The sequence below is a fragment of the Saccopteryx bilineata genome, chromosome 7 (assembly GCF_036850765.1).
Source record: "Saccopteryx bilineata isolate mSacBil1 chromosome 7, mSacBil1_pri_phased_curated, whole genome shotgun sequence".
Lineage (NCBI taxonomy): Eukaryota > Metazoa > Chordata > Mammalia > Chiroptera > Emballonuridae > Saccopteryx > Saccopteryx bilineata.
Window position 1 is genome coordinate 13,779,885 of NC_089496.1, and position 17,682 is coordinate 13,797,566.

At 41.2% G+C, this 17,682-nt stretch overlaps 2 protein-coding genes across 2 annotated transcripts in view; one reads left to right on the top strand and one right to left on the bottom strand.

The window, feature by feature from the left end:
- Positions 1-17,682, bottom strand: part of FBXL13 (F-box and leucine rich repeat protein 13) — a 327,926-nt gene that overhangs the window by 150,081 nt on the left and 160,163 nt on the right. Inside the window, exons 10-11 of the mRNA XM_066240027.1 lie at positions 9,769-9,821; positions 2,069-2,169 (exon numbers count right to left, since the gene is read on the bottom strand). Coding sequence (XP_066096124.1) covers positions 2,069-2,169; positions 9,769-9,821 — 154 coding nt within the window. The remainder of the gene's footprint in view (positions 1-2,068; positions 2,170-9,768; positions 9,822-17,682) is intronic.
- LRRC17 (leucine rich repeat containing 17) overlaps positions 1-17,682 on the top strand; it is a 40,548-nt gene that overhangs the window by 8,445 nt on the left and 14,421 nt on the right. The window contains exon 2 of the mRNA XM_066240039.1: positions 13,459-14,377. Within this exon, the coding sequence (XP_066096136.1) occupies positions 13,606-14,377 (772 nt within the window). The 5' untranslated portion in view covers positions 13,459-13,605. The remainder of the gene's footprint in view (positions 1-13,458; positions 14,378-17,682) is intronic.

Sequence of the window (17,682 nt, forward strand, 5' to 3'; positions counted from 1 at the left end):
TTCTTAAAATTATCCATATGAGGAAAACAAAATTTTACTCAGACATTTAAGAACATTTGAAAAAAATTAGAAATATACCATGTTTCTGATAAAGAGGTTAAATATTGTAAAAATATAAATTAGTTCCTAATTTATTTTATATTTAATTACCAGCATGTGGGTAAATTTCTAACAACTGGAACTTCAAAAAATTATGCATATAAATGTACATACATTTACTATAAATGTATACATCTTACTAATTTTACATTTACTATTTCCCAGGTATAAAAGCTATGTAGCATACAACTTACAAATAATAATAAAATATACAATACTCGTATATTCTATATAATCAATCAATTCTCACACAATGCTTTCATTGACTTCTACCAAACTCATTAATGTAAATAGTACTTCTGTCTTCTGTATGCTCAAAAGAAAAATAAAATCTGTCACTCTGCTGTATTTCTTATTTTCATCCCAAAATAAAAGATAGGAAAATTGAGAACTAGGTAATAGTTCCAACATGAATATTTTATTTACATTAATAAGAAAAACATGAGACAACAAAGATGTATATGCAGACTTCACTTACCCATTAATGATACGACTTCTTTGCTAAATCAGATAATAGCTTTCAAGCACATTGAGACTAAAAATAGTCTCAATTTTTTGTGCTATTAACAATGTTGCAGCTACAGACAGACACACTTTTAAGTTTAATCTGTCTCAATTATTTCCTTATCATCTTCTTAAGTTTAAACAATCAAAAAAAAAAGAGAGAGAGAGAGAGAAAGAAAGCCCTAATTCGGATTGTTTGCCATATTCCATTGTGTTTTATCCTTCCACATTTGGCTGATTCCAAGCTTTTAATGAAAGGCTAACACTGTTCTTAGGCTCACACATTTCCAGAGAATAGTCTGAGACAGAAGATAAGAAAAATCACCACCTAGAATTTTCTGTTTAAGTTTTTCCAAATGTCTCACTGTTGTTTTTAAAGAATGTCAAAAAATTAGCCCCGGCCAGTTAGCTCAGCAGTAGAGCATCAGCCTGGAGTGTGGAAGTCCCAGGATCGATTCCCGGTCAGGGCACACAGGAGAAGCAACCATCTGTTTCTCAACCCCTTCCCCTCTTCCTTCTCTCTCTCTCTCTTCTCCTCCTGCAACCAGGGCTCGAATGGTTTGAGCAAGTTGGCCCCGGGCATTGAGGATGGCTCCATGGTCTCACCGCAGGCACTGAAATAGCTCATTGCCAAGCAACGAGCAATGGAGCAGCTGCCCCAGACGGGCAGAGCATTGCCCTGTAGGCGACTTGCCAGGTTGATCCCAATTAGGGCACATGCAGGAGTCTGTCTCTCTGTCTCCCCACCTCTCACTTAATAAAAAGAAAAAATTATATTTTCAAAAATGGTTTATTCTTTCACAACAGTTTGAAAGTTATTTTGGAATCTTTCCCAACATGATCATATATTCTTCCTAATTAGTCTTTCCTTGGTAAAAATAAAGAACAATTGAATAACATAAATTTGTGATAAACTTAATACTCTGTGATAATGCCTTGTGTTTTTGTGTTCCTTCTCCTCTGAAGAAGTGCTGGCTTAGAAGCAACATTTGTGTGTAGGCTTGTCAACAGTCCATATGTAAAAAACAACCAGTATCAGGTTTCCTGGAGGTGGTGGGGCTCTCAACAGGTAACCAGAGCAGGGACTCTAGGAGGCAGTGCTCCAAGTATAAGGTGTTCTATTGCAGAAAAGCCCCCAGACACCAGACTGGAATTTAGGGACCTGGCTTTAATGCCCAGGAAAGGAGACCAAAAAAGAGATAGCAGAGCTGAACTCAAACTACTAAGCACATTGCTACAAGAGTGGCACAAAAATTCTGGTTAAGTCAGAGCACCTGGTCCCACTCAAGCAAGGAGAGGACAACAGCATAGGGATTTGACAAGCAGCAGTCCTGTCATCCAAATAGCAGCGCCCCTGTGATGGGGGTGTCGGCAAGAGGGTCATGCCTTTGGGAAATGCTGGAGCAAGCCAGAGCCCAGAGGAGCATCATTATTTTTAGTGTAATATAAGTGAAACAGACATTACCTCGGCAGGAGTCTCATCGTCCTGTTGGTGATCGCTGTGTTGGACAGGTTGAGGCACAGGAGTCCAGGACAGCCTTCCGAGATGTGCCTCATTGATTCGTCCTGCAGAAAACCAGAGGAAAAATCTTATCAGAGCCTACCAGCCTTCGCTAGTCTCTCCTCTGTCTCTCCTGCTCCAAAAAAGTGCAGGCATGACTTAGTCTCTTCATATTCCTTGATAATAGTAATAAATCAAATTAAATAGGAATTGCCGGTTTTGCTTGAAGATCCATTACTTCTCCTTCTCCCCTCCCCTCTGTTTTTGGGAAGGGGGGATAGAGTCCCATTTCATCACGACACCATGTTAAAATGTGAGTCCTTACAAGTTCAACTCGGTGACAGATTTTTTTACCTCAAGTGTTCAAGTGTCAAATACTCCTGACTCTTCAGATGCATGAAAGTGATTAAAAATGAATCAATTTTTTTATATATATATTCTTTATTATTTAATTGTGTTTACATAGATTCTAGGGTCATCCTGAATGCATCCCCTCTCCCCCCTATTCCCCTCAATATCTCCCTTGCCCCGCTTCCTATAGCGCCCTCCCCCCTTCCCTTCAGGTTTATCCCATCCTATCATCCCCTTTCCCTCTGTCCTCTTTTCTTCTGGTCCCATTGATCCCCCCTCTGTCTCAATTCCATTCCTCAGTTCTCATTATTCCTTGGATTCCTCAAATGAGTGAGGTCATATGATATTTTCCTTTCTCTGCCAGGCTTATTTCACTCAACATAATAGCTTTCAGGTCCCTCCATATTGTTGCAAAAGGTAATATTTCCTTCTTTTTCATGGCCCCATAGTATTCCATTGTATATATGTACCAACCATAGCTTTTTAATCCACTCATCCACTGACAGACACTTGGGCTGTTTTCAGATCTTCGCTATTATGAACAATGCTGCCATAAACATGAGGGTGCATTTCATTTTTTTAGTTGGTGATATGGTGTCCTTGGGATATATTCCTATAAGTGGGATGGCTGGGTCAAAGGGCAGTTCCATTTCTAATTTTTTGAGGAATCTCCATACTGTTTTCCACAGTGGCTGCACCAGTCTGCATTCCCACCAGCAGTGCTGGAGGGTTCCCCTTTCTCCACATCCTCGCCAGCACCTATCGTGTGTTGATTTGTTAATGAGCACCATTCTGACTGGTGTGAGGTGGTATCTCATTGTGGTTTTAATTTGCATTTCTTTAATTATTAGTGATGTTGAACATTTTTTCATCTGTCTATTGGCCATCTGTATGTCCTCTTTGGAGAAGTGTCTATTCATTTCTTGTGCCCAGTTTTTGATTGGATTGTTTGTCTTCCTGGTGTTGAGTTTTACAAGTTCTTCATAAACTTTGGTTATTAACCCCTTATCAGACGTATTGTCGAATATGTTCTCCCATTGTGGTTTGTCTTTTTATTCTGTTCATATTGTCCTTAGCTGTGCAAAATCTTTTTAGTTTGATATAGTCCCATTTGTTTATCCTGTCTTTTATTTCATTTGCCTGTGGAGATAAATCAGCAAATATATTGCTGCAATAGATGTTGGTGAGCTTACTGCCCATGTTTTCTTCTAGGATGCTTATGGTTTCACGTTTTACATTTAAAACCTTTATGCATTTTGAGTTTATTTTTGTGCATGGTGTAAGTTGGTGGTCTAGTTTCATTTTTTGCAGTTAGCTGTCCAGTTTTCTCAACACCATTTGTTAAAGAGACTGTCTTTACTCCACTCTATGCTCTTACCTCCTTTGTCAAGTATCAATTGTCCATAAAGATGTGAGTTTATTTCTGGATTCTCTGTTCTCTTCCATTGATCTGTATGCTTGTTCTTATGTCAGTACCACTCTGTTCTGAGTACAATGGCCTTATAGTATAACTTGATATCAGGAAGTGTGATACCTCCCACTTTATTCTTCTTTTTCAAGATTGCTGTGGCTATTTGTGTTCTTTTTTGGTTCAATATAAATTTTTGGAATATGTGTTCTATATCTTTGAAGTATGTCATTGGTATTTTAATTGGTATTGCATTAAATTTATAAATTGCTTTGGGTAATATAGACATTTTAATGATGTTTATTCTTCCTAACCATGAGCACGGTATATGCTTTCACTTGTTTGTATCTTTCTTGATTTTTTTATAATAATTTTATTTTTTTAATGGGGTGACATCAATAAATCAGGATACATATATTCAAAGATAACAAGTCCAGGTTATCTTGTCGTTCAATTATGTTGCATACCCATCACCCAAAGTCAGATTGTCCTCTGTCACCTTCTATCTTGTTTTCTTTGTGCCCCTCCCCCTCCCCCTTTCCCTCTCCCATTCCCCCCTCCCCACCGTAACCACCACATTCTTATCAATGTCTCTTAGTTTCACTTTTATGTCCCACCTACGTATGGAATAATGCAGTTCCTGTTTTTTTCTGATTTACTTATTTCGCTTCGTATCATGTTATCCAGATCCCACCATTTTGCTGTAAATGTTCCGATGTCATCATTTCTTATGGCTGAGTAGTATTCCATAGTGTATATGTGCCACATCTTCTTTATCCAGTCATCTATTGACGGGATTTTGGTTGTTTCCATGTCCTGGCCACTGTGAACAATGCTGCAATAAACATGGGGCTGCATGTGTCTTTACTTATCAGTGTTTCTGAGTTTTGGGGGTATATACCCAGTGGAGGGATTGCTGGGTCATAAGGTAGTTCTATTTTCAGTTTTTTGAGGAACCACCATACTTTCTTCCATAATGGTTGTACTACTTTACATTCCCACCAACAGTGTATGAAGGTTCCTTTTTCTCCACAGCCTCTCCAACATTTGCTATTACCTGTCTTGCTAATAATAGCTAATCGAACAGGTGTGAGGTGGTATCTCATTGCCGTTTTGATTTGCATTTCTCTAATAGCTAAAGAAGATGAGCATCTTTTCATATATCTGTTGGCCATTTGTATTTCTTCCTGGGAGAAGTGTCTGTTCATATCCTCTTCCCATTTTTTATTGGATTGTTTGTTTGTTTGTTGTTGAGTTTTATGAGTTCTTTGTATATTTTGGATATTAGGCCCTTATCTGAGCTGTTGTTTGAAAATATCATTTCCCATTTAGTTGGCTTTCTGTTTATTTTGTTATCAGTTTCTCTTGCTGAGCAAAAACTTCTTAGTCTGATGTAGTCCCATTCATTAATTTTTGCCTTCACTTCTTTTGCCTGTGGAGTCAAATTCATAAAATGCTCTTTAAAACCCAGGTCCATGAATTGAGTACCTATGTCTTCTTCTATGTACTTAATTGTTTCAGGTCTTATGTTTAGATCTTTGATCCATTTTGAGTTAATTTTTGTACAGAGGGAGAGACTGTAGTCCAGTTGCATTCTTTTGCATGTGGCTTTCCAGTTTTCCCAGCACCATTTATTGAAGAGGCTTTCTTTTCTCCATTGTGTGTTGTTGGCCCCTTTATCAAAAATTATTTGACTATATATATGTGGTTTTATTTCTGGACTTTCTATTCTGTTCCATTGGTCTGAGTGTCTATTTTTCTGCCAATACCATGCTGGTTTGATTGTCGTGGCCCTATAATAGAGTTTGAAGTCAGGTATTGTAATGCCAAAAATGAATCAATTTTTAAACTTCCTGAAATTATTATGCAGGAATAAAAATGCTCTCAATTGGACTTTATTAAAAGTGAGTCTATATTTATACATCTATATTTATATAAAGCTGTGTGTGTGTAATTAAGTTTCTATGGTTCTACTAGTGTGTGTGTGTATATATATTAAAACAGCTAGACAGATTTTTACCAAATTTATGGCAAGTTAGAGATGGCCTAAAGTAAAATGTAGGCTACATACATGTTGAACATGAAATTCAGTGTTGGGAGTACTATGGGGGAGAATCTCAAAGATTCAAGCAACGCTCCCCCAGAGAGCTGAAACTGAGGGACAAGAGAATGGGGTGACTGTGACCAAGAGAGACAGAACACAGTGATTCCAAGCATGAGCCCTGACTTGACATTTACAGGACCAGATGCATTGCAAGCTTTGATTGCAGTGGAACTGCTTCTTGTACGGGTAACCACTTATAAAATGCTCTAGAATGAGTTGCAGCAGGTTTTTATTTATTTAATGGTGGTTGATGAGTCTTCCCAGGGACACCGAAGAGGTCAACTAGTTTTAAATATTTATGGTACATCCATTCCGGAAAGAAGAGACCATATCAGGAAGAGGTAAATCGTCACTTGGCTAGGAGGTGTGGTTTGGGGAAGAATTCTGCATGGCCAATTTGGTCATCCCAAACACCACTAAGGACAGCAAAGGTTTATTTTCAGCAGGCTCATCAGTGTTTAACATTCTACTCCTAGTTATTTCCTGGAGTCGTGGATATTAAAATAACAAAATCTTGCAGGTCGAGTTTCTATCACATGGGATAGGACCTGGATGATTTACAGGGGCAGCAAACCACATCTTAAAAAAGACTCAAGGTTGTTTTTCAAGTTGTAAAACTGTATGTAGCTCTGCTGTAGGAAAATTCTATGTGCCAGTGCCATGTGCATGCGGGTGCAGGGCTTGCCTTCGGCATCATGCTCTCACCGCGGAGTTCAAGCTGCCAGCAATTTTTCTAGATACCCTAGCACTCAAATGTAGGACTTGGAATTATATGGAAATTACAGTATCATTTTTTCCAGAAGGGATGGAGAGAACAACCATAGTGTATGGTACTGTAGTGGAATACAAACAAAATCTTCAAAAATATTAATGATGCCAATCAATATCAAAGTGATTGTGGACCTTTTGGAAGACTGGCAAAAATGCAACTAAGATGTGGCAACAGGAAGATAGAAAGCTGGTTTATACACCATAAGGAATGCACCACAGAGAAGATGGAAATTGGGGGGCAGGAAAAGGGAGGTGGAGTATGCTTTATGCATCAGAGAAATCTGATTTTCTCTTTTATATGAAGCAAACCATTCTCGGCATTTTCCTTTTGGAAAAAATTCAAACAAATCCTATTCTCTCTCTTTTTTTTAATTCAGTGAGAGGAGGGTAGGCAGAGACAGACCCCCACATGTGCTCCAAACAGGATCCACCCAGCAAGCCCACTAGGGGGCGATGCTCTGCCCATCTGGGGCATTGCTCCTTTGCTACCCAACCAAGCTCTTCTTAGTGCCTGAAGAGGAGGCCATAGAGCCATTCTCAGCACCCGGGACCAACTCGCTCCAATAGAGCCATGGCTGCAGGAGGGGAAGAGAGAGCGAAGTGAGAGGGGGAGGGGTGGAGAAGTAGATGGGCACTTCTCCTGGGTACCCTGACTGGGAATCAAACCCGGGACATCCACACGTCAGGCCAACGGTCTACCACTGAGCCAACCAGCCAGGGCTAAATCCTATTCGCAATATTTAAAATAGTCAAGGTTTAATCTCCAAATGTTAGAACACATAAATGCAAAAAAATCTGAGTGTCTATATTGCAGAATGGCTTATGAGTTTGTCCACAATGCACTCAAATATTTCTGAAGGCAATATATTCATAAGGCAAGCTCCTTAGAAATCAAAGCTGTTTGAATGAATGTTACCCAACTCCTTAAATGTTTGTCTCAAAGGGAAAAACAATAGTAAAATATGCCTGGATAAAAGGATCCTCCCTGTATAGCATTAGACTCAAAATTGGAACAGATTTTGATTTTCTCAAATTTAGTGCTGATGGCATCATTTTGACTTTGTAAAGAATATAATCTTTTATGCAAGTGCAGAACTGAAGCTCCCTGAAGACAAGAACTAAAACTTGACTCATTTTTAAATCCCTATAACACCTATATTAAATAACATACATTTCCTATGTATCTTTACACATAAAGATAAATATATCACATATATAGTAGATATTAAAAATATCCACAGAAAGAATGAAATAGAGTAGAAATTTGAAAGAAAGAATGATAATGAGACTGGCGAGGCAGCAAGGAAGAGCCAATTCATGAAGTCTCTTCACCTGTGCCAAGGGGTGTGGACTTCATCCTGGAGCTGGTGCTTAATGAAGGCATGGCACAATCGGGCCATTCATTCTAGTCCCTTCTATCTCCTCAGGATTTGCTCTATCAGTTGCTACAATTGAGTCTCCACCAGCTTCTACTGCTACCCCCATAGCCACTTTCCTGGAGTGATAGGCTTATACCTAATGCCTCATTTTCACACCTCTTGTCCACTTTGTAATTCACTACAGTTAGACTTCTGCCTCGATATTGCATGGAAACTGTTCTAGCAAAGCCCGTCGCCTTCTAATTCTCAATCCAGGACCCACTGCTCAGTCCCTTTCTCACTGCTCACTTTGGGAACTTCCTTCTGAAACTCTTCACTCTCTTGCCTTCTGTGGAACCTCTCTGTGTTCAACCTACTTCTCTAACTATTCCTTCTTAAGATCCTTTGCTGTTTCTTCTCTGACTGCTCCTAAAAGTCAGAGTGTGCTTTAACATTCTGGGAAAAGCATTCCCCAAGGTTCAATTCTAAACCCTCTTCTCTTCCCATCTCTCTCTCTCTCTCTCTCTCTCTCTCTCTCTCTCTTTCTCTGTTAATCTTATTTATTTTTGAAGTGTTAATTATGACACATATAGATATCAACCCAAGATGGAATCTCAAGTTCTAGCCAATATTGTTCATTACCTACTAAATAGCTCCATATGGTTTCATTCTTTAACACATATGTATTATCGAGTAATTACTATGCAAGGTCTGTGCTCTGAGCTATGACTACCACAAGAAATGAGACATGTCTCCTGCCCTTTGGGCCTCTTGGGCTAGTGGAGGGGGCAGGACCACTGTGATCAGGGCTGCTTATGCTGGGAACTCAGAGCAGCAGCAGCAAACTGCCCCCACCCTGGAAGTCAGTGATATCCTAAGAAAGGCAGTGGGGTCTGACAGAAGCTTAAAGCCTGCTAAAGGGGCGGGCTGAGCTGGGACTAGGGAAAGCGTGTTCCAAATGCAGAGCGCAGCCTGAGCAAAGGTGAGACAGCAAGACGCAGCTTGGAAAACCAGCAAAGAAAGCATGTCAGTTTGTGTGGCTGAAACGTGCAGGATTTACAGCAAGATGAGGCCAACAAGGGAAGCAGAGGCAAGACTACAGAGGGCCTCCGAGGTACAGGAATTGTCAAGAGCTTTGACTTTATACAATAGTGCAGATAATGAATGTGTGTATCAATAGTGGGAGATGGGAGTGAAGTGGTCAGCCCTGCCTTTTAGAAAGAGTATTAATGTGCTCACAGGGTGGAAGACAGATTAGAAGTAGAGCCTGGAGACAGGAAACAGAGGAGCTGGCTAAGGTGACACGTTCATTTCTATCTTCTCTGGCATTGCCACCTTGAAGACCATGAAAATGAGCCCACTGTTTCTGCTGGGTGCCAGTTTTTCTGTCTTATACACACATGGCCTTAAATATAAATACAGTTCATGTTTGCTGAATAGTTTCCACTTTCCAAAGACTCCAACCTTGGACATACATCTACAGGATTAATAATAGCATTACACAAATGGGATACAATTTCTTGCCAATGTTTAACATAGTTTGCTTTTTTCCATATTTAATTCTAAATGAGCACACAGGCATGTATTTTGGCAAAATCTCTGTGTATTAGCACTCCTGTGTAGCAAGTCCAAATCTATATAAACAATAGTAAAATAAGCTTCTTATACTCACTGTGAGTGTTGGGCAGTCAGAGACATTCAGCTCTTGCAAATTTTTACAGAGGCCTAAATCAAACAAGTGACATATCACTAAACAACATATTACAGACGTTTAAACTTAACCTTTTTTCCATCCTACATTCAATGCAATATATTCACTAGAAGACAAACAAAAAACTTGGCAGGTAACTTATTCTAAGTATTGGTTTCTTTTCCCAGAAAAATGATTTCTTTTGGCTTTAAAATTAAAATATATGTGCATGTTTATTATTGTTTGAGGATTACAGAAGGAAACAGAAAAGAGAAAAATACTACTTTGGTAAAAACAGTATATATTTAGAGCTTTTAGCTTCAAAGCACTTGAAGAAAACCAACCTGCTGTTTTGTGGCCTGACTTTCTGTTTGTTTTGTTTTGTTTTGTTTTCTGTTTCCTTTTAACACTTTTTTATGAAAAATTTCAAACATACAAAAAAGTTGAGAGGATTTAAGAATTATACAATGAATATACCCACCATCCAGATTCTACAATTTATATCTTATTTTATTTCCTTGATCATATATTCACTTGTACATCCATCTTTCATTCCTTCAATCCATCTTATTTTTTCATTTTAAAGTAAGTTGCAAATATCAGCATAGTTCCCCTAAAATATTTCAGCATGCATATCATAAATAATTCAGCAACATAATAACTGACAATTTTTTAAGTGCAGCGGGGACAGACAGGGACAAACAGGACGGGAGAAAGATGAGAAGCATCACTCATAGTTGTGGCACTTTAGTTGTTCATTGATTGCTTTCTCATACGTGCTTTGACCAGGGGGCTCCAGCAGAGCCAGTGACCCTTTGCTCAAGCCAGCGGCCTTGGGCTCAAGCCAGTGACCTTTGGATTCAAGTGAGCGACCATGGGGTCATGTCTATGATCCTACGCTTAAACCGGCAACTTCGCAGTGTCGAACCTGGGTCCTCAGCATCCCAGGCCAATGCTCTATCCACTGAGCCACGCCTAGTCAGGCTTATGATTTTTTTAGGGTAGGTTTACATACAATTTACAATGGATTATAGTTAGAGAAGTGGAGTGTTAGAAAGTTCAAGTACCTAATTAGCCCTGGGACCAGAGGCAACTGTACAGTTTATGGGCTGGCAAGGAAGACAGGACATGTATACAGAGGGCTAGATGGCAGAGTGATACACGGCACTCTAGGTCTAGACAGGAAGTAAAACTCCAGGTCTGAGAGAAAAGAGAAGCAGAAGCGGGGACACAACCGTGGGTAAAAGGAATGCTTAACGCAAAGAAGGGAGGGGGCACTCTGGGTGGGAGAGACCCCATCAGGGAGGAAAACTCCAGGCCAGGAAGTGGTCCTGGCACTCCCACGGCTGCAATGAAGAGAAAGCGCATCTGCCATTCATAACCACATAGCCTCATGGTAAACAACAGAAATGTTAGTAATTTTAAATCCATTTTAAACATTTCTTCCTCTGCCAAGAATGGACTATGTCCTAAGTAATAAATGCAAACCAAAACCTCTTTCAGGATTAAAAATGAAAACAATTTTTTAAAATATGCAGATCTTGTAAGTCATCAATACTTGTTAAGGAGAAAACAGACTCCCCCCAAAATATAGTAACTGGGTTGTTTTATGAGATTAATATCCTTATAGAATAGTTACTTGAGAGTAATTCATGCATTCAACAAGTGTTTGTTAAGATCCTGCTTTGTAAGCCCTGGCTGGGTAGTTCAGTGAGAGCATCGTCCCGATATGCCAAGATCGCAGTTTTGCTCCCCGGTCAGGTCACATACATTAATTAAGCAATGAATGTATAAATAAGTGGAACAACAAATCAGTGTTCAATGTCTCTTCTCTCAAAAAATTAATAAATAAAAATATATACTTAGATTGTCAAGAAAGCAAAGGAGTCTAGTGCTGCCTGACAGGCCTCATGGTTTGCTGCACGTTGTTAGCAAGAAACAACCTGCTTTGTGCTAGAAACTGTAGGTGTCAGACATACAGGGAACTGGGAGTAAACAGAAGAAGCTGAACATCTACTTTGAGAGATGGTGGTAAGTGCTGTAGGGGCAAAACAAAACGAGAAAGGGGGTGGAGGGCGAATGGGAAGGGGTGTGACTTCAAATACAACAGTCACAGAAGTCTTCACTGAGGAGACCTTCGAACCAAGCTCCACAGGAGATAACAGGACAGTTGAAATTTACCCTGAGCACTTCTGGAGTCCACATTCAATATGACTGGTGATTGGGAGACAGAAAATGGTGATTGCAAGACAGAAAAAAAATAAGCTCCAGAAGACAACCATTGGAGTCTTACTCAAAATTTCTTTTTTTATTGATTGATTTTGGAGAGAGAGAGAAGGGAGAGTGTTGGGCAGATAAAATATATTATGCTCACTTTGTTAAAGATGGCGCTGCCCACATGGAAGCTCATCACCCAGGTGATGGTATTAGTTGCCCTTCTTGTTTGGGATGGGCATGATTATATTAATGTGTTGGGGGCGGGCTGTGGGCGGGCAGGATCCTTGTAGCCTGGGACTTGGTTTTGGGACTAAGCCTTTCCCACCCTTTTTGATGTGGGGTGGTGCACTCTCATGAGGAATCTCATTATGCCTCAGATAAGTGACTTTATATCAGAGACTTCCTTGTTTGTATATTGTATTAAAAGTTTGGATTTCTACACTAGAAAATGGGGCAGACCGGGAGCTTGCTCTCTTGGTTCCTGAGATTAGCATTAGAGAGGAGAGCAGGAGAAGCAGCCAAGATGGTGGAGTGCTGAGTGAAAAGCCAGTTTGTGCAGAGTTTGTACAGGGAGAAGGAGATGGGGAACAGAGGTGAATAAGTCTGGTGAGCTAGAAACCTTTGATTCTAGGAAACTCCGATAAAGTCAGTAGCTTTGTGAGCACTGAATAAGTGGGTTTTGGAGCCCAGTGTGTGTTGTTACTTGCCTGCCGGGTGCAAGCTAGGATTAAAGATGATGGCCCACCAGTTCTTGGCTCCATTGTTTCATTACCGTCTGTCCAAATCTAATGTGAACCTGCATGGGCTGGGCTGCTGTGATGGTGGCCCTGGCTACTGGCTTCACAGAGAGAAAGAGAGAAACATTGATTTGTTTTTCACTTATTTATGCATTCATTGGTTGATTCTTTTATGTGCCCTGACTGGGGCTCAATCCCACAAACTTGGGGTCTGGGGACAACACTCAGACCTGTCTGGACAGGGCTAGAGTCCTACTCTTGTCTGCATATCTAAAGGCTATAGGGAGAAACCCTTTAATTTGAAGAATCCAATGTGATGATACATACAGTGTTCAGTTTTCACAATGTTTAGCCCTAACATCGTGGAGTGCTTCCCCTGGACCAGGCACTGCGTGGCGTCTTATACGCGGGAGCCCATTTCACCCTCTCAACAATGTTAGAGGTATCCTCAGTCCCATCTTACAGACACAGAAGAGGAGGTTAAATAATTATCCTGAGGTCGCAAGTTAAGCAATAAGGAATCTTGATTCAAACTCAGGGCTCAAAATTTAGCCACTACACAAGGCAAATTGGAGGCTGCAGAGCCTTATACACCAGTGTTCTGCTAATGCCTTTATTACCTGGAATGCCTTTACATACTTAAAAAAAAAGTTACTAATACTTGTCAATAACAATGCTTTCACTGATCCTTAACTAAATTTTTTTTTTCCTTGTGCAGCCTAGGGACCCCACCATACCTCAGCTGGGTCTCATTGTTCCTGGTCTGCATTAGTTGAAATCACCCAAATTTGGATTTCAAAGGAATACTTTCATTGTTCCATCTGCCACAGCCACACTAAGTAATTGGGGCCAGCTGGATGTCAGGATGCGCGCGGTTACCCTCCTAATCCTGCTTTTCTTTTGTAAAGCGGCTGAGTTCCGCAAGGCAAACGCTGGGGGTGTGAGAACCCGAGCGCACACCGGCCGGGGGAGTGGGGGCCGGAGAGGCTCCAACCCCGTCAAACGCTATGCTCCAGGCCTCCCCTGCGAAGTGTACACGTACCTCCATGAGAAATACTTAGATTGTCAAGAAAGAAAACTGGTTTACGTGCTGCCTGGCTGGCCTCACGATTTGCTGCACGTGTTGTTAGCAAGAAACAAGATCCGCATATTGAAGAACAACATGTTTTCCAAGTTCAAAAAGCTTAAAAGCTTGGATCTGCAACAGAATGAGATCTCCAAAATTGAAAGCGAGGCTTTCTTTGGCTTAGATAAACTGACCACTCTCTTACTACAGCATAACCAGATCAAAGTCTTGACAGAAGAAGTGTTCATTTACACACCACTCCTGAGCTACCTGCGCCTTTATGACAACCCCTGGCACTGCACTTGTGACATAGAAACGCTTGTTTCAATGTTGCAGGTTCCAAAGAACCGAAATTTGGGGAACTACGCCAAGTGTGAAAGCCCACGGGAACTAAAAAATAAAAAACTGCGGCAGATAAAAACTGAAGAGTTATGTAACGAAGAAGGAAAGGAACAAGTGGACCCCAAACCTCAAGTGTCAGGGAGACCCCCAGTCATCAAGCCTGAGGTGGACTCTTCTCTTTGTCACATTTACGTGTTTCCCATACAAACACTGGACTGCAAAAGGAAAGGTTTGTAGGTTTCTTTCTTTTTCATTTTTGTGGATGCTTTAAAATGTTCTTTGACTTTTATAACTCTTCCTACACCCAATCCTGCCTTGGAATTTTGGTGTTACTTCCCCAAAAACTCTTTCTCCAGTGACAGTGGAATTTACTCCAAGCTTTTCCAGAGTCCAAATTTGTTGGTCAAATAAGTTTGTAAATATGATATATGTGTTTGCTCGCTTATAGTTTGCATTGGATGTGGGGGACAGGCTGTAAGCAGGCAGGGTCCTTATAGCCCAAAGGTTGGGAACTTTTTTGGCTGAGAGAGCCACAAACGCCACATATTTTAAAATGTAATTCCATGAGAGCCATACAACGACCCGTGTACGTTAGGCATTATCCAATAAAAATTTGGTGTTGTCCCGGAGGACAGCTGTGATTGGCTCTAGCCACCTGCAACCATGAACATGAGCAGTAGGAAATGAATGGATTGTAATACATGAGAATGTTTTATATTTTTAACGTTATTATTTTTTTTATTAAAGATTTGTCTGTGAGCCAGATACAGCCATCAAAAGAGCCACAGGTTCCCGACTCCTGTTATAGCTTAAGTCTTAGGTTTTTTTTTATTTTATTTTATTTTATTTTTGCATTTTTCCGAAGCTGGAAACGGGGAGGCAGTCAGACAGACTCCCGCATGCGCCCGACCGGAATCCACTCGGCATGCCCACCACGGGACAATGCTCTGCCCATCTGGGGCATCGCTCTGTTGCATCCAGAGCCATTCTAGTGCCTGAGGCAGAGGCCACAGAGCCATCCTCAGCGCCCAGGCCATCTTTGCTCCAATGGAGCCTCAGCTGCGGGAGGGGAAGAGAGAGACAGAGAGGAAGGAGAGGGGGAGGGGTGGAGAAGCAGATGGGCGCTTCTCCTATGTGCCCTGGCTGGGAATCAAACCCAGGACTCCTGCACGCCAGGCCGATGCTCTACCACTGAGCCAACCGGCCATCTAAGGCTTAGACTAAGCTTTCCCCCACACTCTTTACTGTTGCATGATGTGGATGGTGCACTCTCATGAAGAATCCCATTATGCCTCAGATAAGTGACTTTGTATCAGAGACTTCCTTGTTTGTATATTGGATTAAAGGTTTTGATTTCTACACTATAAAATGGGGCAGAGGAGCCCATGCTAGAGGACAGCAGAGAAAGGCCATGTAGAGGAGAGGAGAAGCAGCCAAGATGGCGGAGTGCTGAAGGAGAAGCCAGTTTGTACAGAGTTTGTGCAGAGAGAAGGAGATGGGGAACAGAGGTGAATAAGGCTGGTGAGGTAGAAAACTTTGATTCAAGGAAACTCGATAAGTCAGTGGCTTTGGGAACCCTGAATGGAAAGGGAAATGTTTTCCCACTGTGTGTATTTCTTGCCCGCTGGGTGCAAGCTAGGATAAAGATGATGGCCCACCAGTTCTTGGCTCCGTTGTTTCATTACTGTCTGTCTGAATCAAATGTGAACCTGCATGGTCTGGGTGGCTGTGATGGTGGCCGTGGCTACTGGCTTTACAAAATTCAAGATGGTTAGTGATTTAGGGAACATTAGGAAATTTGGGTCCTACTCATATTCATTCATTTCACACTGTGGCTGTAGGAATTCCTTTCATCTTAAATCTAACGTAATTTAATTTGTGTAGGTCAAACAGTGGGTATGAAAACAAGTGCAAAATGCTGTCTATATAACCTGACTTATCCCGAGTAAAGTCAAAACATGGTGCGCATCTGTGGGGAAATGGTAACCTCAAGGGAAACCACCGGCAGGACAGGACCCTCGAGAAATGTTAGAGGGAGAACAAGCGGGAGGTAGTGATAATGTATCTTATAATTTAGTCTTAAGGGTTCTTTACGGGTTGTCCTCTTCCAAGTGAGAAGAGGGGAGATAGTGAGACAGACTCCCACATGTGCCCCAACCAGGATCCACCTAGTAACCTCCTCTGGGGCCAATGCGCAAATCAACCAAGTTATCCTCAGTGCCCGGGCCAGTGCTGGAACCAGTCAAGCCACTGGCTGTGAGAGGGGAAGAGAGAGAAAAGTGGAAGAGTGAGGTGAAGAGAAGCAGGTGTTGCTTCTCTTGTGTGCCCTGACTGGGGATCAAACCTGAGATGCCCATATGCTGGGCCAATGCTCCATCCACTGAGCCAAAGGCCAGGGCCTAGACTTAAGGTTTTAATAGTCAGTTGCTAACATTCTGTATCTTAATTGCTCTCACGTTACCCAAAATAAAACATAAAATATTGAAAGAAAAACCAAGTTGAAAGTATTTAATCTAAGAGCTATGAGACTAAGAAATCTTTCCAGAATATTACCTATTTCCTGGAAATCATTACTCTGTTTTATACTCCATACATTCTTGAGCTAGTACTGTGCAGGATTTGCACATACAGAATAAATTCATGAAATAACACAGAAGAGAGATTTTAGTAATGCTCCTGACTTGTTAGTGAAGACGTTCACAAAGTGTGGTCTGGGAACTGCTAAATCTACCCTAGGATAAGAAGCCACATGACAGTGTCTGTCTGTTTCATTTCTGGCATGGATTAATAACTTATTTTTAATATTAAATTAAAGCCAGATGTCACTGAACTGGGGTCTTACGGGGCATGCTGTCATTCCTTCCACTTATTTCAGAAGTTCTTGCTTTGTTTTGTTTCTTTAAGAAAAGAAAGGGAAGGCCAGAACATGAGACTGGCTCCTCCCAAGGGAGCCATAGGCAGGAGTTTGTTGACATTGAAGAAGCAGGCAATCGGAGCCAGCAGTAAATTTGTTTATCAGTGAAGTCATGCTCAAGCCTTGTTCCCTTCTATATGACTCTGGAAGGTGGTGCCTTTTTAGATCACATCACAGCCACGTGGCTTGGAAAGGTTTGCTTATTCTAATACCCTATAGATTGTATATAATTTGATGGCATAGTAGAGCAATAACAGCATTGTGACCTGGGAGATGCCGTTCTGGGTCCTCTGAATTTAAGAGAGTATTCATTAACTGAGAACCTACTATGTTCCAGGTACTCCCACACATTCTGTCCACAGTTGACTATCAGGAGGGTAGTAGTAGCACCATTTACAGCTGAAAAAAATGAGCTTCAGGGAGGTTCAGTCACTTGGCCAAGGGCTCACAGGTAAACAGCAAAGATTTGAACCTTGGTCTACCTGACCCTGTTGTCTTTTATTAAACTGATTACATTAACAAGCAGCTGTCTTAACAATGGAAGCATTAGAGCAGGGGTCGGAACCTATGGCTCATGAGCCAGATGTGGCTCTTTTGATGGCTGCATCTGGCTCACAGAC